We start from the raw sequence: 24,543 nt of genomic DNA on the forward strand, positions 1-24,543 counted from the left end.
TTCAGTTAATCTTATCTGTCATATGCACAAGTGCAATGAAATTCTTATTTACATTTTTGCTCCGATACCAAGACATTAAGGAATCACCAAAAGATGAACACAGAACAGCGGCAGCAACAACAACAAGTTAAATAACATACAGTACAACTTTAAACAAAGCAAGCAGGTTGTTGAGTCAATCTGTTACTCTAGTGCAACATTCCTAACATTGCGCTAAATACTGTAGTAACTCTAACTTTAAATAATGCTGAATTAGAGTTATTTGTACTTGCTCCCAGACCAACAAAATATCACTTTTGAATTCATTTCCTACCAGGAAAGTTCTAGTCTTTATACATTTGACAGAAACGTGTGGTCTGCCTGTTAGTGACCTGCATTTTAAACTGGGCATTTTGGATCTAGCCATTTGTTTTGATTTAGAATTGCAGTTATTCTACACAAACCCAAGTATACTAATAAGTTTTGCTAAATCAGATTTGTTTTCCCTTTTCCATTTGATTTCATCTTGCCAGTGACCTTAGCCAGCTAGACTTGAGGACTCCATAATGCTTTTCTATTCCACTTTTGGTTGGAATTTTCTATTGTTTAGCTTGGAAACAAATAAAGAAGTCTCATTTACACTCCACTACCCTTGGTACAACAACCACATTTGCTCATTTACTTGCCTCCAAGCAACACCACAACCCTACAGTAATACATGTCATACTGTACTGTTTCAAGGTTAGCTTTTCTTGGAAGGCAATTTGACCAAAGAAAGATCCCCAAACCTTGTTTTTTTTTTCACAATTCCACACTTCTTAAATTCAGGTAAGAAAAGTCCACTCCTGAAGAGGTTATAGTCCAATGCCATCTTTTTATCAGCTTTTTTCAATCCAAAATTAAAAAAAAAATCCAAAGTCAGATCTTTTGATTTCACTTCTGGGAAATAACTGACGTACAGTCACCTTGCACAGCTTCGTGCTGTCTCTCCTCAGTAGCTATCTGAAATGATGACTAAAATTAAAACCCACCATATGTTCCTTGTGACCTATTCCCACTGTGTTCAAATTTCATAATTCTCTGTCCCATTGTCACGCATATCACCAACGAATCATTAAGGGCTGGAACTGTTCCCTTCACCCTTGAACCTTCAATTATTATCCCCTGGTTAAAAAGGCAGAACGCAGGCTCCAGCCTGCCGAATAATCACCAGCCAGTATCTTAAAAACGTCTAGGATGGGCTGCTGCTGTTCATATACAAGCTCATCATTCTGCACAGAAGCCGTCTGAGTCATTTCCGCCTGCGTTCCCACTGAGGCACTGAAATTGTTCTTTTTAGGCTTTATAACGATCTGGCGACTCTTGATTTTGTTTTTTATCCATTTCTATCCCGCTGGACTTCACTGCCGCCTTTCACGCTACTAGTCATACCATTTTGCTGACTACATTAGAGAAGGTGCAGGTTATTGATATTATTGCAACTGTGCCGTAGTGGTTTAAACCAACCTGACAGAAAGTCACTTGTTTAAACTGGATATTGTACCTCGACAACAAAAACGGACACACCTGGCATCCAGCTGGGCTCTGTTCTCGGTCCATTTATTTTCCTATTACAGGGTGTCCCCATTTAAGGTCCTTAATGGGACCATATAAAAGGAATGTGAAGCATGGACCTATTTCCCATAAAACAATTAAGGCATTAGCGGATAATGGGGACCAGGAGGATGTAAATATTCCATGGAGGATGTTAGGTACAACATACTGTACAGTGTTTAAAATAATTCAGAAGAATCAATGTATTCCAAAAGTAAGAGAAAATGGGACAGGAGGACACAAGTCTTCAGTTACTAATTGTGATTACTATTAGAATGATCAGCATGCTTTTGTCTTTTCTAGGCATCATTACTGTAGTGCACTATCCAAATGTGCTTCACATGCTGCAATATATTTTGAACTCATTATCCAGATCTTAACTAAAAGTAGAATGCATGATCACTTATCTCCTCCTTAGGTCCCTTGTACTGGCTGTGGGTGGTTTTCAGAATAGAATTCAAAATACTGCTACTGTACTTAACTTTAAGAGCTTGAACAATCTGGCTCTTGACTGTAACAGTGAACTATTAATTCTCTATACACCTACTGTACACGTCATTTATGCTCTTTGGACTATTTAGTTCAGTTCCTAAAAGGAGGCTACGAACACCAGGAGGCCACGATTTCCGTGTTTCTGCTGCAAGGCTATGGAATAATCTCCCAGCCCATATCCGTACTTTCAAGTTCTGTCAAATACTCATGTCAATACCCCATCTTTTAATTCTGTTGTGTTCATTTGTGAATTTCTTGTTTTATTTTACTATAGAGCACTTTGTGGTGATGTTTAACCACACAAAGAAAACTTGTGTTACACCCCCTACATAAATTATTGCACTATATAATTTTCAATGTCAATGTACACCAGTAATATACCCTTGACTGATAGAAAAAAAGTAGTACTAACAAGAGGTATCATATTTTTTTGTATACTGGTAAACAAAAGGTTTTATGGAACTTAGATTTTGTTATGCCGGTTCTGTAAATTTATGAGAGAAATATGAGAACACCCTGACCTGTTGCTATTCAGCTGCTGTAAAAAAATTCCAATCATTGCTCCTTTTTGGTATAAAGTATGATTTGTTTAGAGATGCCTATGTACAGTGCCCACAAAAAGTCTTGAGATAACAAATCAGAATTTTCGCTTTACAGTAATGTTTTATTCTTTGCCATACACGCATTTACTCATTTTTGGAGCAAAATACTTATTAGTGATGATTTAAGAATATTTTTTGTTCAAACCAGTGTTTTCAAATGACTGTGTGTATTGGGACACATTCACTTTAAATACATTTCAGGGTGTAAAAGTCGGCATTTGGTGTATATTCCTTTGAAACAGCAACAACATGAAGTCTGCAACCCACAGAGCTTATCAAAATCTTTTTATAATCAACTGAGCTGCTTTAGCAAGACTCTGCTGTAGCCACCATGAGTTCTTGTCTATTCTTGGGGTATACCTGTGGTTTCTTTCTTCTTCAGAATTTTGCAGATGTTGATTTTTGGTATGCGTCTGTTTCATTTTTTCTTTCAGCTTTAAAGGTGTCTGTGTTTCTTGAGCACGAAATACATTGCTTTTCATTTTGAATTTTAAGATACACTCCAAATACAGTAGTTGAAGTGGCACACATTGACAGGTTTCACTACTATTTTTAGAGAGCCTAACTTCAGTACCTAACAATAAACACAGAATTGACTAGGGATACCTTGCAGTCAACCGTCCTAATAATCTTGCTCCTTTAGAACTAAGAGGCTCTATTGGGTAACTGACACAAGAAAGTAGAATCGAGATTGACTTAATAAAAAAAAATACTTAGAACCTATCAGTAAAGATTTTTTTTCATGAGAAATGATTATTAGAGTTATAATTACAATCCCACAGTATGAACAAAACAGTATGATCAATGATTAGAGTTCATAATAATGATCCACTCCTTCACATTTTCGTTCAGACCTTTAATCTGTATAAGTCGAGCACTTTTGTCTGTATGATTCCTTACCTGTGCTTTCTTGAGTTAGCAGGGGGCCCTCAGACACATGATAGCCAAAGTTAAAAGTTTCAAACTGTCTGTCTTATTTTAAGCTTACGGGGCCCAGACTGTGATTAGTTTATAAATGCATAAAACATCATAAAATCTGAGAGAGCAAAAAAGCTCATGTTCTAAATGAAGACGACACCAAAAAAAATAAAGACATACCGGAAACATTTTAAATTGCAACACATATACAATTAAAAAACATCCTTAAAGGGGCTTGCTTGTAATATCTGTAACATACTGCAGAAATCTTAGATCTGCAATCTAGAGTTTTATCTGTATTGAAGATAGATCAAAAGGACTTTTAGAAAGCATGCAGTAGTTTCTGAAGGTTTTACCGTAAATGCTGTTTTGAAACTGTGGAACCTTTAAATATTAATTAGACATTTCTAATTCTCCTAGAATAAAGTGCAATGCTCTTAATCAGCATGAATAAACTCATTTCACATACTGTATAAGCTCTTTGTTATTACTTGTTTTCCAAGACCTGGAAGAACAGAGTTCATATACAGAATGTGTATATCTATTGGAAAAAATGCTGACTTGAAGTGCCCTGTTTAAATACTGATTGAGCTCCCATTCTTACCTAGATTCCATACTACATTCATCTGTCTGTTCGTGTTCATCCGCAGTGTACAGACTCTTCGCTTTTGCAACGAAACGTACAGGGACAAAGGTGATTTGTTTCTCTCCCCCGAGACGGTCCTGAAGTGTCACCTCCTTTTTCATGTTGATCTCCGAGTAAGGACAGCCGAAGGCACTGTGTAACAAGACGAGAGAAATTTTATGTAGTAAGCAGCAGAGCGTCTTGAACATGTCTTGAAGATGGAACTTGGATTTGTACAAAAGAAAGAGAAGTGTACTGTATGCACATCAGAGTCTAAAGTTCAGAAAGCCGAATATATGACCTAAAGCACACAAATAAAACATTGGATGTACTCTGTTCATAGCTAATTTAAATTTTAATATAAACACTCTATTTTATTTTAAAATAGAATCCTAACACTTCCAGACAATGTGTTTACTTTAAATAATTTCTCCTCTTTACATAAAACATATTTTGTGGCAAAATAAACCACTTTTGATCCTACAATTAATGTATAGTTTGAAGCTCATTTTTATCTTTCTCAGCCCTCTGATTTGATAAACACTTTCAATAAGATATTCAAACCTGGGCTGGTTATTCAGCCTCTCACTTCCCTTAAACAGAGGAAAGAGAGGCTGTCAACCTAAGTGTAAAATATGTGGACAATCACAACAGGACTCTGAATACAGGTAAGATAGCTTTCTACGTAATGAGCTCTACCCAGAGCTCATTCTTAACAGTACTAGTTACCTACATGCTCAATCTTTGCTAAAATCTGTGTCAGTAATGGTACTGGGGAATGGTTTTAACAGTTTCAATAGGAAATGTGGTACATTTTACAGAAGAACAAAAAGCTATATAATATTCACACATTTATAAGTGAACCCAGCCCGGCACAGATCGGATGGGATCGGAGATTATTCCTGCCTCATCACAGCTTTTCAATTTCTTTCTCCTCTGTCCTCTATGTTCATGCTCTATATGGTACACACTGCAAAATTCTTGTGGAAAAGAACATTGGAGGGCATGTAATTAGCAAATAGTTAATCAACGGAGGACTTCAGTTATTTTTTTCGGTGTAGTGGCTCTGGGGCTAAGGATCTGCGCCTGTGGCTGGAAGGTTGCTGGTTGGTTTTCTGCGGCCGGCAGAGGGATCCTACTCCATTGGGCCCCTGAGCAAGGCCCCTAACCCCAGCTGCTCCAGGGGCACTGTACAATGGCTGACCCTGCGCTCTGACCCCAAGCTTCTCTCCCTGTCTATGTGTCTCATGGAGAGCAAGCTGGGGTACAGTATATGAAAAGACAAATTCCTAATACATGAAATTGTATATGGCCAATAAAGTGATCTTATCTTATAAAGCAGATGAAGCACTTACAGAAAATACTAAAATGGTTTTTGCTTACTATCAAACATTTTCACAACAGCTGATTTGTGATCTTGAGATAAAGATTTCATTTTTATGGAAGCATTAAGAACTTAATGGAATTAGGGGAGGTAAGGACAACTTGGAAAGGCTCAATATAATATACGGTATTTCCTTTCTCAGATTCCACTGCTAGGTCATCAACGTTCTTACTTCTATCAAGACAGACCTTCTTTTTTAAGGAAAAAATGTGTTCAATGTGTATAAAAAAAGGCAACAGCGGATTAGAAATGTTAGCAACAGCCCGGATTCCATTACATCACTTTTCAGGATTTCAAATAATCCTTAGCTGTTTCACAAGTGAAAGGCAGAAGGAGTAAGGAAGATTGTTTTTTTACACAGTGAAGGAATGAAGATGATATACCACATAACCCACGCAGCAATCCAAACAATTCTCTTCATTTCTAGGGGTCAATAAAAATGACATTTATTTATACCTCTTTATAGAACAATCGTACAAGGAGATGTCAAACCACAGACACTACAGACAGTTCTTGATGACATAAACCTAAAAATACAGTATTTGTAACACAAAGCAGTAGGTAAATATTGCCCTGTGGGTTTTGGTAAACAGCAAATTATATACAGTGCTACAGTACTGTATATCTACATGTTGTGGACACAAAATGGAAAGACCAATGTAAAGTCACTTAATAGGGCATTGGGCCACCATGTTGGGCCAGCATGGCCTGTATGCACTGAGGTAGAGCCTTCCAGAGTCTCGAATTACACAGGGTGCTGTATTATTCTTCCATGAGAAAGTCCATGGAAAACACTGTTTCCAACATCATTCCAGAAATATCCTCTAAATGCTTAACTGGGTATCTGGTGACTGAGAAGGCCATGACATGTGGAAGACATCACTGTCCAACCCCGGGGTGACCACGTGTACTCTGTGGATAGGGGCCCTGTCATTCTGGAAGACAGCCTTCCCAGCAGGAAAGAAAGCCTGCAACATGGGGTGAAGATGATTCACTTGCGACTGGCAGTGACCTCGACTTCCAAGTGCACCCAAACCATGCCAGGAAAATGTGCCCGACCACATTACAGAGGCACCAGAACCCCTCAATGTTGGAAGCAAGCACTCAGGATTGTAGAGTTCTTTAGGCTGGTGACACATGTGTACTCCCATTTGTCGAGTTTGTGGTGAAGGAAGACTCGTCTGACCATATCACATTTATACACTGCTGTGATGAGCAGTTTGCGCCCCGCAACCCTAATACAGTATGTCATCCCACTCTTCGTAGTCTCCGTGCACCATTATTAATTAAATATACAGTTAATCGGTCACTTGGACACTAATGCTTGTGAAACATCAGCAAGTTGAGCTGTCTTGGTCACTGAATTTTCTTCCAAACGCAGTTTGACCATCTTTTCTTTTCCTATGTCACTGAGGTCTCTTCTTGCAGCCATGCTATTCATGATTCCAGTCATGATTCCAGTCATTCTGGAATGTTATTTGCTTAACTAATGGAGTGGAGCGGTGGCTCTGTGGCTGAGGAACCGCACCTGTGACCGGAAAGTTGCCGGTTCGCATTTTCACAGTCGGTAGAGGAATCCTACTCTGTTGGGCCCCTGAGCAAGGCCCTTAACCTCAGGTTCTCCAGGGGCACTGTATAAATGGCTGACCCTGCGCTCTGACCCCGCGCTCTGACCCCAAGCCTCTCTCTCTGCCTGTGTGTCTCATGGAGAGCAAGCTGGGGTATGTGAAAAGACAAATTCCTAATGCAAGAAATTGTATGTGGCCAATAAAGTGATCTCATCTTAACGGATAAGACACTCCTGTGTGGAAACCCTTCTTCAATATGCTTGGTGTCATTTAGCCAGGCATTTCCATTGTTTAGTCCACTACCTGAATCTCTTAATTCTATTTTAAAAAGTTTTAGAATTCACCTGTGCTATTTGGCCCTCATCTTTCTACTGAATAATCTAAAATACTACAATTACTACTCAAAACTGCTTTTGCTTTTTCACTTTTAAAACCTCTAATGATGGGGTTAGTCTGAAATAAATGTACAGTATGAAGAACTGCTTCTGATAAAATTCCATGCTTAGTCCAACCAAAGCATTATACAATTCGAATATGTAATGTTTAATTAAAGTTGTCCCTGAAATAACATACCGACAATGACTTCTGCTTTTTCAATTTAAATGTGAAAATAAAATCTCAAAGAAACACACTAAATGGTAATTAATCATGACATATGCTTATTGTCTGCTAAGGGAAAAATAGCGACAGATAAATCAAGTCCAACATTATTCATTTTAAAAGAAAATTAACTTGTCTTTCAGTAATTATGCTACAGTATATAGTTATTTTTTTTCTAAATCACAGCTACCAAAATCTACAGTATATATATATTAAACTTTCTCTGGTACACATACAAGTAATAATTTAAGAATCACAGTTCACATTAATATTTTATGGTCACTTTAAAATATTGATGTTAAAGGGTTTTTCTGAAATGTGTTTTAAATTTTTTATAAATATATGCACAAATAGCAGACATTTCATTACTACTGAGGTCATTTTGTGTGTTTTCATTACATTTTTATTTTTTTACATTGCTACAAATTTGTGAAAAAAAAATCTGTTATATCTCTGCACAACCATGACTATGTGATCCTCCAACATTCCTACTATTAGTGGTTTTCACAGAGAACATACCAACAATGATCCTGAGTATTGTGGGAGCATATTAATCGCATCGTGATTAAAATGTAGAAGCACATTTTTAAAATACCACTGCTTCCAGTGCTTTATTCCACTGCTTTAAAATATTTTATAGGGATTCACAGGGAGGTTTGTGAAATGCAATGTCCAATTTCATGGATGCTGTCTGTCAAAGAGTATCTGTTTCACATCTAATATTTTTTATCTCTGATTAACTCAGACGTAACCTCAGGAAGAGACTTTAAAAACCCGATTCTCCGGCTCTCCAGTAATGTCTCTCCTAGGCTGGTTTACAAAGCAACACAATGCATACCATTGCAGCTATAACCAAATATTGGGTTAATCATAACAGCAAGTCCTGTGAATCTGTCTGCTTTGGGAAAATGTAAAATTTTAGTTTTGACAATCTCGATTTTTCAAGCTCATGAAAGAAAATACATACATTTATAAACACTGAAGATTTACAGTAGTTTAATCTTCTATTGCTTGCAGCTCCGTCACTTTCCTATTGGATACTGAGAGTTTTCTTTACTGAAAAAGACCAATAAGGTCATCAGGTGTCTCAGTATTTTGAAATCTGTTATTTATAATTAGGGTATACGTTACGCCACAGCAAAAAACACTCTTTTCATAGCCTGTTTTTTTCAGAAAGTACACCATGAAGTATAGTGCACCATGAAGGATAATATATCCATCCACCCATTTCCTATTCCAGTTTAACCAGTACAGAGTTGTGGGTGGAGCCAGAGCCTTACCTGGGCAAGCAAAGGGTGCAAGGCGGGGTACACCCCGGACAGGACCCCAGTCCATCGCAGGGTGCACACACACACAAGCACAAAGACACACACACTCAGACCAGGGCTGAGTTTTACAGGGGGAGACCGGAGTACCGGGAGTGAACGCAGGGAGAACATACGAACTCCACGCAGACAGCACCCCAGGAACTGAACCCAGGGCCCCCGAGCTGCTACAAGGCAGCCATGCTGACCATCACGCTGTCCCGTGTTAAGTACATTTAACCATCTATTCTATCCAGATATCCACAAACAGCTAGAAGTTTCCTAAAGGTGTATTTGTAAACAGGTCTTAACATTATTTTGATGTTCTTAACATTATTTGCTGACACAGCAGCGCAAACATACGCACAGAGTGCTCAGGCACTGGAGGCACTGCACGTGACAGTGGCCGGAGATCTCAGCACCACGTGTCTCCTGTAACGCGCGGCATGTACAGGACTCCCACAGTGTTGACCCACTTCAAAGGGGGACATGAGGCACTTACAGTACAAGGCCATGTGCCCTTTGCATTTTCCCCTGACTTCAGAAGCTCTAAAAGTTATTTATGTTAGAGCCTTCAAATGTTTTTGGAGATCAAAATCAGAGATCGAGATTATTTTGTGCAGCGTGCTTCCAAATCGTCATTTTCACTCAGCTGTTTTCTAGCTGATGTATGTGGGTATATAAGTGTAGCAACATACAGTATTCAAATCCAAACGTCAATTAATAGTAATGATTGCTTACACTTATATAGCTCTTTTCTGGACACTCCACTCAAAGCACTTTACAGGTAATGGGGATCCCCTCCACCACCACCAGTGTGCAGCCCCACCTGGATGATGCGACGGCAGCCATAGTGCGCCAGAACGCTCCCCACACACCAGCTCTCAGTGGGGAGGAGAACAGAGTCATGAAGCCAGTTCACAGAGGGGGATTATTAGGAGGCCATGATTGGAAATGGAAAATTTGGGAGTAACACCCCTACTCTTTTCGAGAAACGCCCTGGGATTTTTAATGACCACAGAGAGTCAGGGCCTCGGTTTTACATCTCATCTGAAGGACGGCGGCTGTTTACAGTATAGTGTCCCCGTCACTACACTGGGGCATTAGGACCCACATGGACCGCAAGGTGAGCACCCCCTAACGGCCCCTCTAACATCTTCCAGCAGCAGCCTTAGTTTTTCCCAGGAGTCTCCCATCTAGGTACTGACCAGGCTCACACCTGCTGAGCTTCACTGGGCAGGCAGCGGTGAGCTGCAGGGTGACATGCCTGCTGGCAAGTCTTAATGATGCGTTGCCCGGGAATCAAACTCGGTTCAACTACTTGGAAAGCAGCTATGCTCACCACTATACCACCAACATACTGGCGTACAGATTTCTGTGCAGTCTGTCAGCAAGGTACTGCTGTTTAAGGTGGTGCAAAACCTCAGTCCAAGGCTTGTAAATGAACCCAGGTGTGAGATCAGACAGGCAACACAGGAAAACGGCAGGCAGCGAGGTGAACGCGGACACAGGCAGGCCCACACAGTCCAGGATCGTGCCCAAAACAGGCAGCGGTCCAAGGCTGAAAGAGCAGATGGGAAATCAACAAGCCGAGGTCGGGACAAAGCAGAAAAGTCCGTAGCACAGGTGATACACAGTGCAAGTGGATGTTTGCCCGTTATGCCTTCCGTAACATTAGTTTTTTTTTTATGGGACAGGGTTGTTAGCCTTGTGCCCAACCTCCAACATCGAGGACCTGAAACCCAACGTGGGACACAAACCCGCTACCCCGAGACTATGAGTCTCATGCTCTACCAACAGAGCTAGCCAGGGCCCACACAGTGCAAGACATTGAAGGAAAGAGAAAAGAGTCAAAAGCAAAGCAGGGGTGAGAAACCAAACACAGAGCAAGGTGGGAACTGGGGAAACAAGGAGCCTCGGAAAGGCCCAGTGGTAACTTTAACAACTGAGCGCAGAGTCCTATTTAGTTTTACAGGGCACTCTTGGAAAGACAGAGGTGGTGGTGAAATCCTCAAGTACAGCAAGCTTCCTGTCCGATTCTGTGTCTATGGCAACCGGCCTGATTGACAGGTGGGAGAGGCGTGGCTGGTGACATCCTCAGGTACAGCAAGCTTCCTGTCTGATTCTGCGTCTATGGCAACCAGCCTGATTGACAGGCGGGAGAGGCATGGCTGGTGACATCCACAGTTACAGCAAGCTTCCAGTCTGATTCTTTGTCTATGGCAACCAGCCTGATTGACAGGCGGGGGAGGCGTGGCTGGTGAAATCCACAGGTACAGCAAGCTTCCTGGCTGATTCTGTTCCTATGGCAACCGGCCTGATTGACAGGTGGCCGGCAACTGCAGGAGAATTAACCTATGCTGAAGCGGTCACGCAAGGATGGGCTTGACACTGTGTCTCGTTTAAATTCACAACACTTGAACAGGTTACAACAATTACACATACTGTAGAATAATTTTATCAGCTTGTTTCTGCGCGACATATCACTTAGACCAGAAATTAATGTTGGAAGTAGAAGAGATCCAAGGCAAATTGCAAAGGGATTTAACCTAATTAATTACTTATTCTGTTATATTATATTAATATGAATTGAATTATATTTGGTAAAGAACATATTCCTGTATAGAGATTTAAAGATCGCATGAATACGATAAAAATGTAATCTGTCCTATATGGTTTCGAAAATGATAAAATGCTGACAAGACTTCAATTTCTATTTCATGCACACAAAATAAATATTAGAACTGAAGCAAGGAAACAGATTTGAAATTTCATAGGAACAATTAAACCATATACTCTAATTTATTTAAATATTTATTTTCCTGTGAACAACTACAACTAAAGCAATTTGGGGGCTTGTTTATCCATAACATATTGTATCTTACATGCCCACTGCACCTTCGATTGTATAAGAGCAAAACCTATAGTCACAAAATGACTATGCGCAGGTGGCTTCTCACAGCAGCATTTTGAACATTTGGCCTTATTTAAAGGGTCAGGGTGAACTCTGAAGTTTTCAGGAAACAAATTGCACAGTTATTCCAGTAATCCTGCAAATGAAAAGTGCTTATATGCTCTGTGACAATCTAATTAATGATGTAAAATGAAATGTATTGTTAAAATAATGTACATTCACGTTATTTATCCAGCCTTCCATTTTCTAACCACTTCATCTGATTCAGTGTCACTGGAGAGCCAGAGTCTATTCCAGCAGGCACTGGGTGCAAGGCAGGTAACAACCTGGATGGGATGCCAGTCAAACGCAGATTTTTATTTATATACTATTATAAATGTATATTAATTGATATGTAGACTGTACACAATTGTGAACATGACCAAAGTAGTATATAAAGTGGTAGTGTACAGTATTTTAGGTACATATACAGTATATTAAAAAAGAAACGTTTCACAGAGAGATATATGGGAATGTTTATCGATTTCTCCATTCGAAAAAAATATTTTAAATTCACAATTAATAAAAGAATGCAAGGTTCATTTTTAAACCCAACCCTGGAGAAATAACAGTTTGGGTCTCACAAATAAGAGTATAGCATCTCACAAAAATTGTGCATTTACACAGTTGCACACAAAGTTGCTTTTTTTTGGCGTGAGATACAAGATTTTGTGCCACAGTGACGTAGAATATTTTTTTGTCTGTGAAAATCTGTAAGTTATGGCTGGGAACACTGAACAGTACATTACCTATTAGATCCTGTAAAGTATGAAACATTATTTTTTCATGTGGGCTATCAGGGATAAAGAGCTGCCCTTCCTTAAAGGAGTGTGAATCTGGATGACACAGACCTGAATAACACATGACAAGTAAAAAAAAAATGTCTGTGCTTCACATTATGCAAAAACAATACACAATGATTATGGCTGACAGATACTGTACGTGGGAGGGTGAAGGGCAGGTCACAGAGCTTGACTATAAAAGAAGCTACTTGAAGCTACAATCAGAAAATGTCAAATATCAATTACAGTCTTCTAGGAATCCGAACAGACAAGCCTTAAAATCTTTTTTCTCCAATTACTGAACTAATTAACCTTGCAATTTCAAGCCCTCTTAGACATAAACTGTGGCAACCTCAACAAATACTGTGGTCCATGATACTAATTGGTAATTCCTGAGGGATTCGTTGGTTTAGTATAATACTCACAGCATAGATTCATAAATATTTAAAGCACCTTCGGACATACATTCTAAAAAAGACTGGTGAAATGCGATTTTGAAGCATGTCACACTGTGAAAAGAACGAGCTGTGAATGCAGTAATCTTGTAATGGCCATCCTTTCAGCAAGTCGAGTGAGGATGATACATGACAAATGAAGAACAAATACATACAGTACCTAAGGCTCGTTTATTTGTTATTGTAGTTTACATACAGTACTGTATATGCTGGGATTAATATACTCTGGTATTTTACTTTGTGTAGTTTCTGGTGCCTTGGAGTGCTCATAGCTATTTTCATTATACCATGAAATACAGGCCAATAAATTACTCTGCTACTGTAATCGCTCTTTGTTGTGGGTGTTTCTACAGTAACTCTACTGTACATTCAAGATAAAAGCTTTTCTCAACATATCCACATCTGAAGTAAGTGTTAAAGATTACCACACAAAAATAATTGATACTGTCTGCGTGACTGTCAGGATTCATGATATCCAGTGCTGAACATAGACTATAAAATACAATAAATAAAGGAAATGTTAAATTTATGCATGAAATAATTTTTTTAAGCGCCAATGGTGGCACTTTTATTAAAGTATAATCGTTCCTGCATTTTGTAAAGTAATTCTTATTGTATACATTCATGTGTAAAGCACTGAAAATAATATGGAAAAGTGCCATTGGGAGCTCAGGCAATGCACTGGAGATGCTGGAGTCCTTGTCAGGCTCTGTAAGAACTCATTACTGACTGCCAAAGGAGAATTCATCATGCACGTGGATGTCTTATATTTTCACAGGTGGCTATAGAAAGGCTCACATGGACAGCAGTGCTTGGTTTTGTGCTTCACAGAGAAAAGTCCAGACAACAACCTGGACCACATAAGAAAAGAAACAGGAAGGGAGAAACTTAATGCAACACCTCTTGGTTAAAAGAGGCAGAATCCCACAATGCAACACAGAGACAAAGGTGCACCCTAAACGCCAGATAAAGAAAAGAAAGAAACAGTGTGGCAGGGTAGGGGTTTCACGAAAATGGGCCAGAAAAAAAGATTGTGACCCTGATTGAGGTTGTTGAGTGCCCACAAGGCAGTTTTATGTGCTAAGGTCCCCATTTGTGAAACAACAAGACCTATCATCTTCTACACTTAGTACTTTCCACTATTCTAAGCATTGGAGCTTCTCTGTGCAAAAAAGTGTTTTCAATGTTTTAATTAAATGGGGCTAACAAACACCACACAACGTGCATAATCCTTTTGAGAAAATAACATTACAGGCAAGCAATTATACCTAATGGTTCATAATGAGACATATCTTCTGGATTTATGAAGCCACATTGCAGCAATAGTGCAAAACACGTCTAAGGTGTGTGTGTGTGTGTGGGGGGGGGTTGTTACAACAAAGACAAATAGTTCTATGCATACAGATCAGCCCTTCCAGATTTCAGGCAAGAAACAGCAGGACTCCAGGTACAGAGAAACCAGGAGGAAATGATGGAAGACTTGAGAGCTGACAAGGACTTTCTGCAGATGCAGTTCAGTAACAAATGGTCCAGCTGTGTTTATATGAAATTTTATTTAGCTATGTGGTTTTTAAGCGTGTTGTTTTACTGTGTTGAGCTAACAAAGGAGTTAAGGCAGTGTTTTTTAGTCCTATTCAAATAAGGCTTAACCCTATTTTCTAGCAGTGGTGCCAAAATAGCTTTTAACAGGTTTTCACTTTAATCCTTATATTGTATTCAGTAAATGTTATATGAATTAACTGCTGGGGTCAAGTCCCTTTAAGAATTTTGAAAACCTTCTTTTAAGTTATCCTTTTCTGATGCATAAAAGATTAGATTCCTTCAATGCGAGTTCAAATTCTGTCATAGAAGACAGTTTTTGAATCATCTACAGTTTGTAGATCACCATGTACTGTACACCATGTACACCACAGCTACGAGTTTGAGATTGAAGCGTTCACAGAGAACCCTGTAAAACACTTTCTAAACAATTCTAGGCATACAATATGAAAGGGCCTATACTGTACAGTACGTTTCAGTTCTCCTGCTTCAAAGTTCTTTAATTCTGGTTGTGTATTATCTGGGACATTAAGCACACCTGCAACATCATCTTTCACATGGATTTCTGTGAACAAGTTTGGACCAATTTCCTTATCACTATACTGTATATACAGTAATTCACTGCAACACTTCTTTTATTTCTGAAAACCTGGATGTGTTTTGGAGTGGAGTGTTTTGCATTATTGTGGCAGCATTCTTTTCACAGTCCCTCATACAGCTCAGTTCTCAGAGCTGTTTGGATTGCTTACATATACTGTAGTACAGTATTATTTGTGAGCCTCCATGCTTTCCTCCTTGCAAGTGTAATATAGATATACAGTATGTGTGAAGCCAAATTTCAGCAATTGTGTAAAATACATGCAAGGTGTGTGCACTGTATTTAAAACAAAAAGGTGTACCTCTCAGCATAAAAATCAGATCTCTATCTCACAGGATTCTACAAAACTGTAAGTGCACAGAATAAACGGACCTGCCATGCTTCCAAACACTCTGGCTTTTTTCAAGAAAGGGCTGCATGTGCTCCTAAGATGAGTTACAAACCATCAAACAGACCAGGTGCGTCCTCTTTTTCTTGTGTTGTAAAAGGGCAGGGGAATTGTCATTCATCTGATTCAGATGAGTCCTCCTTGTTGTCCTCTTTCAAAAAGGACAGGCTTTTACTTACAAAATTATAATTATTGACACATTACTGCTTCACTGCATGTTAATGCTCAACCAGCTATACATACTTTACATATTAAAACATCCCTTGATATGCAAGATATTATTATAATTTTTATTACGCTGTCAACATATTTTTTCAGATATATTTCTCAGTTGATATTTAATAAAGTCATCGTTTCAATAGTGAACTGAAGTGTCCAAAGATTAATCAAAATCGCTTCGTACTGTAAAATGTATCGCTTCTCAGTAAAAAAAAACCAACATTTAGACTGTATATGTCTATATGCTTCCACAGAAAGGTAACCATAGTTGTTGAAATTTATGATGCCAAAATATTAATAGGTAATTAGTAGCTACATTACCAATACAGCAAAGTGAACTGAATGGCTATTTACTCTCCTTACACCCCCAGAGAGTATTTCTCTATGAGCAAAAATTTGTTGTGAAACAGGAATTGTTTACTCTGAAACTAAATGACTGCAGATGGCTTCTGTGCAAACATCCGGACCACTTTGCGGTAGAGGTCAGCCAAACAACGGAACTGTTCCAAAAGATATCAATGAAAGACACATGACATTTAACAGGATCCAAAGGTCATCGTGTGTCTCACCTGCTCGGGTTCACAATTTCCAAATTTCCAATTTAGAAAACAGCAGTAACGCTGTTACGATATGTTATATGATATATTACGATATGATTTGGTTCTCATATAAATAAATATAAACATATAAATTACAACAGATTATAAATGTACAAACGCTAAATGTCTGAATGGAAATATATTAAAAATAAAAGATGAAAGAGTGGATAAAGAAAGGCAGAAATCAGTGGGTTTCTGAAGATGTACTGATGAGTTTGAGAGTTTGTGTGTACTGGCAAGAAAAAGTACAATTGTTTGTGTGTTATTAGTTTAAACAGATTGTGTTTCATCTATTATTGTGACTTAGTTGAAGATCAGACCACATTTTTACAGTATGAGTAATTAATGCAGAAATGCAGGTAATTCCAAAGGGTTCACAAACTTTTTCTTGCAACTGTACATACAAACATAAGAATACTAGCAGTGAAATGCAGAGAGTAAACCTTTAATCATGCATCTAATTTGCTGAACGCAAGTGTTGAGACAGGGATAAAATAAATATGTATTTATATGATTGCTTCATTTCATACAGGATTAACACAAATGTTCCAATTCCAAAAGCTTCACAAATTCTTCTGATTTAAGGAATTTCACTGGATGGTAGTGAAATTTGTTCTGGATGGTACTTTAGGGTCATTGTCATGATGAAGAGCTCTCTTCCAGAAACTGGCTCTCTGTGGAACCTACTGTAGGTGAACAAGAACGTTGATGAACAGCAGCTTAAACACATTGCTTTTCATGACGGCATGGCCTTGAGTGCCAGCTGTGTACTGTATGTTGTGACAGCCTGGGTTGGGTTATTAAACTTGGTGAAAAGCAGGGAAATGTGAATAATTCAACATTCTCGATGTTCTCATTGACTGATCAGACAGTTGCCCACCAGTGGAAATTAGCACACCCTTCAAAAGTGCATGAAACATCTGAAAATAGAACTGAAATATATATATATACACACACAGACATAATATATGTCCTGAATTATATTTTCATTTGAAATGGATAAACATTTGGATTTGCCTATAATTACAGGTTTTCTTTGTTAAGAGGATTTTAGTCATCTTTCCAGGTGGCTCCATAATTCCTACTGACAGTGACGTGTTGAAACGTGCAGCTTGAAATGCTGCATGTACAGTACTGTATGTCTACTGAAATAAAGGTTATGAAAGTACTAGACTCTGCTATTTCATTTATTCACATATCACAAAAAAAGTCATTTTCTCTGACCGCTATTGTTTAATTCAGAAAAAGGATTTTCATATTTTGTCAAGCATTTAAGACGATTTGCAGGAAACTAAGTGAGAGTGGTTCCCAGCACACCCTTGTGTTCTCAAGTTTATTATGGCAGGACATCACCATCGACAATCCACAAGAGAGCATGATGAGGTCCTGAGACCACTAACGATGGAGAGTTCTATATTGGGAATGCAACTGGGAAAGTCCATTTTCCCACCTCTGATGAAAGTGTCTGGGTGTGGTAACAGCCCACAAAATGCTTCAATATCTAGGGCACTCTACAGATTGCCCAATGTGAATGAAGCTGTCTTATGGCGTGGTTATGTCATGGTTTGAACAAGATGTGCTGGCTTCTGAGAAGGGCACCATGACAGCTAGAACTAACTGGACAACAGGGACCTGATACAGTGTAATACACAGCCCTGACAAAAACAGTTCCTGGACAGAGAATTGTGATCTCCACTTAGAGAACTATAAACTGGTTGCCGGAGGAGTAGTGTGGCATTCATTCAGTCACCTAAAAAAAGGAACACAGGGAAAGTGTCCCTTCTAGCAAGACCCGGACCCTACGTCCATAGAAGGGTAATCAACTGCCACAAATATGTCTAGTACATTAATAGCTAAAAAATGCCAGCAAGATGATTGAAGTATGGACTCTTACAATCGTCTGTCCTTTTCATTAGTCAGTCAAACGATATTTTATCTGACCGATCATAGCTCATGAAGATAGGTAGGGTTGAGGAGTTTGCCTATGCTTAAAATTTCTCCCCCGTAGAAGACGTTAGGGCTTAGTGTTGTGACAAACACTATAAGCTATTCCAGTTCAGCTGGGTGTAATAATAACTGGCAATTGTAAATTATAAAAAGCATCTCCCTTACATGTTTTTTGGTAAAATATTATTGTACCATAATCAATAAAATTCCATCATAGGGTAGACACATTAAGTTTGCTTTTACCACCCATTTATTATAAAGTCTTTGTCTAATGAGAGTGGGTAAGTTATTAATCAACTTCAGTTATTAATTCAAGGGACCTAAATCCACATATCATTTTTACACCTACGCAATATAACTATGATGAAGCATGCTGCTCCAGGTGGGTTTATATAAAAACTGCATACTTTTTAGAGTGTTGTAGGTTTTGATCTGACGCTGGTATTCAAAGAATATTATCTGTTACTTATTTTAGAAGTAAATTCTAAAAATATAACAGATGAACAGAAATAAACAGATGAAGTGATGATTAATACCACATGAAAAGTTGATTACTTTTGTTAAGTAATGCCATATACAATGTTTCCTTCAGATTACTATGGAAGATTGACAAGAAAGCTCTCCAATTAATCCTATTCCTTACTTAATAAATGTACATACTACTGTCAGTAATGAGGAGCGGTTAAGTAGCATCTCTGTAGCAACCAAGTAGCAACCTTCCACATATCAAAGACAAATATTTCAGAAGTATATATCTCCAAGCTACATGTACATGCCCATATCTTCAGGCTTGGAAGGACATGCTACAGTATGTACAGTAGAGAATAACATTTCATTAGCTGTATGCCTTGTTATATTTTTCAGTTTTACTGATCCTTGGATAGTTTTTAAAGAAGTCAAATTGAATGCGTGCAAGTATTGAGTACAATTGAGTATTGGCTAAACAAGTTAATAAAAGAAAACATTTGGACTTCCCCTTTGTTTGGTGAATTATGGCTTAATGCTTTTGTGATATTTATAAGCATGTGATTTATTGAAGACACCTGTGATCATCTGTTTCAGTGGTTTTAGTACTGCTATTGCATCTGCAATATTCTTTTAGATTTTATATTTTCAAATATAGTAAAATTAATCAAAGTAAATATAAAATCAAATGCTTGATTATGATTACAGAGAATAATAAATATTACTTTAACCCAAGAAAAGAAAACTCTGTAAATTAGAACGCTGTTGTATATTGTAATATTGTAATTGAACACTGATTTGTAAAAATCATATACAAGGCCAAATGATGTTAAAGCATTACAACTCTTAAAGCTACAATTACCAGCAACAGGGCATAAACACATGCTTCAGACAAAGGGAACAAACTTGTAGATGTATTTCGTCTTTGAATTGCACTAATGGCAACGGAAGATACTAATTGCCTAAATTATAATTAGCCTAATTCACATCTAAATACTGCTGTGAGTGGATATCTCCTGCTTCATCGTTATCTGTGGCAGGTTTATCTACAGAAGGGCCCTTTAGCCATCAGATAATTAGACATGGCCCATTAAAGCACCCATGCTCTATATTACAAGATAATCTGAATTAACTATAGATTCTTCTTATAAGTGAAAACAACTCTCCATTTAAAGGGCATACAATGACATTGCTGTTTTTCTCAAGGCTGTTGTAAAAATTTACTTTCACATAAAAAAAGCTTTTGCTCAAAGCTAATAACATGCAAATCTAATGTAAATTATGCAAATAGAATGTAAATTATTTGACAATTTCAGGATGTCCTATTTCTTAAGAGCTCACAAATCACTGCAGCACCATATGAATAATATGGCATATATACTTACAGGTACTATAATAGGACACGCTTCAGAATGATTTATTGCTTTCCTTTGTGGGAAACGACATCAATTTAATAGTGATTAGACCTCTCACTTAAGGAAAACCCAGGAAAAAAAATCAAAATTCTGCGTTTGCTCGAATTAGATTATCTGTAAAAATATGTATCCTAAGGATCAAAAGAATTGTGTCTCTCATACGTGCATCATATTAACAATGATATCATAAGGAAAATGAAAGGCACAAAACGCACTGTAAATTCAAAGTGAGAACAAAATTCTACAGATCTTCCTGAATTAATTTTACATTTAAAACCGAGTCTGGTCATAAAGTCTGGACAACCATGTGACTGTGAGCTCTAGATGTCGCACATTCAATGGGGTTCAGATCTGGCAAGCAGGGCATCTGCAACTTCACGGATTTATATCTCCTAGGAATCACTGGAAGAAAGCTGGATGAGTCATCATCATACAATACCACTTGACATGCCTAAAGTCTAAATATGCATATACTGTATACATACACAGAAAACACACAAAGCTTTTAAACATTTTTATGGCCGTTTTCCCGACAACATGTCTTGTAACATCACCCCCACCAAAACAACGTGAGCAGACGCAGTTTTTGTTGATCCCCACCCTGTACCTTTTTTCAAAGGAAAAAAAAAAGCATGCCCGTTTAAAACAGACCGATGTACTGTATCTAGACGGTTGTTCCTAAACAAAGGAGGGTTGGACCTGCGAAACAAGAAAAAGCAGAATAATGTGCACTCCCTGTAGTCCACAAGACAGAAACCCGAACGAAACAAGTGCTGTTAATGAATAATAGATACATATTTGAAGAATAGTTAAACTGTCCCCTAAAAAATCAACCAAGATAAACAAAAAACCCGAAACTGGGGAGACAATTAGAGGTAACAACCTGTATCTAGTTTACAGTTTTGAGAAGAGGCCAGATGATTGGGCCAAACGCCCAATGAAAATGACCAGCAGCTCATGTGACCAAGGGGTGTACAGCAGACAGACAGCAAGGAGGCATGGCAAAGAGACATTAGCAGGTGGCTGAGCCAGTCAAGACAGGAGAGAGGGAGCTACAGAATACAGTCACTCAGCGCCACCAAATTCCTCCTCCATGAACCAAAATCTAAAAAGGTACTGAGCACTGGAGGGGTTCAGACTAAATGGAGGAAAATGAGCCACATTTGTATGCTTGTGGAACTGCTTAGGTTTAGGCAAGATAGAGCCTGCCATCAGATGAGAATGGAGGATTAGGCTTAATGAAAGCAGTATCCTGTTCCGCTTCTGAGTGTAGTGGGGGTACTCAGAGTTAGGAATCAAACATCAGAGTGGGAGAGAGGATTGGATTGAAGATGGTGATGTGTTAGAACCCCCTCCTTCTGTGTGCAACTGGATTTTTATTTCTCCACCACCAAATTGATTAAAGAGGGTACATGAGCTCACTTGGCGTCCCCTATATGTGATAATTCTCTATGTGATTGATAACTCATACTCAAGCTATTTTGATGTAATATTTTTCTTAATTCTTTTGCTGACAAACCCACACCTTTTTGCAATGATATTGAGGCCTAATGACACCCATGGTATGGAAACAAAACACCACATGAACTTAAATTGAAGGCAAGAACTGCCACTTTCAATAAGATGCACAAATCACTTTCATTTACTGTTATTATAGAGCATGAACAATTCTTTATACCATGTAAATTATTTTAGTTTTCACATTTTTCACTGTTTTGGTTTACAATTGTCTTACAATGTAAATAAACTTTTCCTACATAAATATCCCAAATCCTCATTTACTGTGCATTTATAAAACAAGTCTATTTACAAATGCAGATTTTACACCTAAATCGTAATCCCTATTATTTACCTTGTACAATGAGAGACTGAGCTGCTGAAAACACAACCTAAATTAAAATTTGCATATCATGAACGCAATTTCTATTAATATTATTAATTTGAGAAAAAATAAAGGATAAATACGAAATCCAACTATTGCATTACTGGTGAGAGCTTTATGTACCCTGGAAATCTAGATGAATGTTCACTTCACACGATAATTTTTTTTTTAAATCAAAGACTTAACAATATTTCACTGAAAGAAAAGGTTCATTTCAGCCAGATGCTTTCCTGAATAAATGGACTGACCAAACAGCCTCTTCCTGTTTCCAGCTTCCGCAGAGAGACAAGACTCATTCAATCCACTGACATAAAGGTTAAGGAAGTATCAGAACCATCCTCCTTGTCAAGGGCCATTGATCATGTGGTATTGATTTTCAAACAAGACGAAAAATGTGCTATAGTACAATATGGAAGCAAATGTCTGCAGTGGTTACGACGACAAATTGGTAAAGGTCACCTCTAGGAATTGATCTCTGAATGGTAACACTGGAAGAAAATGTTAACCTTCTTTTAATATCACATTACATTTAAGATTTAAAGGTACCTGTATATACTCCCTGTCTCACCAAGAACAAGTATGTCAAACTAATGACCAGTAACATTTTATATGCTTTCCAGAATACACGTGCATTTTTGGATGAAATTGCATGTCTTGCATGTCTTACATGCAATTTACACAACAAGAACAATTACAACATCACAAAACAAGGAATGACGATCCTTTCCAAGAAAACAGGTAACTAACTCACTACAGTTTTGATTATTGACTTTGTTGATGACAGAGGCAATTCATCCCAATTTAGAACAATAAATACATATCCTAGATTTATAAGAGGATAAACTCCAAGTTCAATGCATGCAAGAGAGTGTAGTAACAGACAAATAAGTTCTGGAACCCGAGATTAAGTTTAAACAACAAATTGTTACCATGGTTCAAGACCTTGAACACTTTTAATGGACGGTTTTATCTTTCCTTAGTTAGGGGGGTCTCTATCTTGCACTTAGAATTTCATATCAATTAACTCCCATCCCTGCAATAACTCAAAGGTGCTTAGGCATGGAATGTCTTGTATCACAAGAAGTCTTTGTGCAGGAAGAAATCAGTTAACCCCTTTTTTCACATCTTATATCTTTCTTCAAGAGCTAAATATTCCATTTTTAAAATAAAAATTTTGAATGATGAATCCCAGTAGTTTCAGCTGAAGGAACCTTTGCCTTGTTATGAATTAACAACGAAGTCTTTAAGAATTGTTTTATTGTTCTTCACATTCCTGACCAGCCAAGGTGTCTCAAAAGGAGATGTAATTCATGTATCCTACGCTCAGATTAATTGACATGAAGGGAACAGCAGTCTTGGTTTATTGCTGAGCTAACTGTCTGACTCTCTGACCTTTTTTACACTTTATAAGGCAACAAACTATTACTGACTAATAATAAAAATATATGTTTTTGCATGGCAATTGTGTTCATCTTCAACACTAAAAGCTTGCTGTTCTGTTTCAAAAAGCGAGTGAGAGACAAGGTTAACCTTAATTGCAGTAAATTTAGATTAAATTACATTTTCTTAATTGCGGTAAAGACATCAGAATTTGACTCACCAGAACCCTGTTCTTCCTTAAAACATTTATGTTACTTGTGGTTTTAGAGTAACAACTGTGACAATAGTCAATGTACTATAAACTATTGGGTTTTTTCAATAATGTTAAAATGCTATGCTGGATAACTGTATAAATCCTTAGGGAATTTATAACAAGCTTTACTCAAATGAAGAAAAGAGTTCTTAGGCTATATTTTACTTGTGAAGAACCAAAACACACAGATTCCAATATTACTGTGAGGTACTGTAGAGGTTCACAGACTGAGCTGTGTGTAATTCAATAGTCTAACAAGACTCATTTCACCATTGAAATTGATTTGGTGCTCCCAGCCTGATTAATCGGAAAATTAGTCCTTGACATAAACACATTTCATATAACATTTTTTTTTATATTTGGTAAATGAGATTTCTACCATTTTCTCTGCGTGTAACTTCTTAACAGCAGATGTCATGAAAATCTAGATACAGTAACTGAGCATGTCTGAATTGATTTAAATTCATGGCAGACACTTTTGCTATAGGAATGGACAGTTCCTTCCAGGCAGAACTGTGAACCAGAAACAAAAAATAAAAGCTTGATCTATCTGGCTTCTAACCTTGAATTTTGAAGCTATACAAATTGATCATCTATTGCATC

General features: G+C 37.9%; 1 protein-coding gene across 2 annotated transcripts in view; it reads right to left on the reverse strand.

Moving 5' to 3' along the window:
* LOC102684409 (L3MBTL histone methyl-lysine binding protein 4) overlaps window positions 1-24,543 on the reverse strand; it is a 142,901-nt gene that overhangs the window by 58,590 nt on the left and 59,768 nt on the right. For both annotated transcript variants that reach the window (XM_069191600.1, XM_069191601.1), the window contains exon 15: window positions 4,189-4,362. In XM_069191600.1, the coding sequence (XP_069047701.1) occupies window positions 4,189-4,362 (174 nt within the window). The remainder of the gene's footprint in view (window positions 1-4,188; window positions 4,363-24,543) is intronic.

The sequence above is a fragment of the Lepisosteus oculatus genome, chromosome 6 (genome assembly GCF_040954835.1).
Source record: "Lepisosteus oculatus isolate fLepOcu1 chromosome 6, fLepOcu1.hap2, whole genome shotgun sequence".
NCBI lineage: Eukaryota > Metazoa > Chordata > Actinopteri > Semionotiformes > Lepisosteidae > Lepisosteus > Lepisosteus oculatus.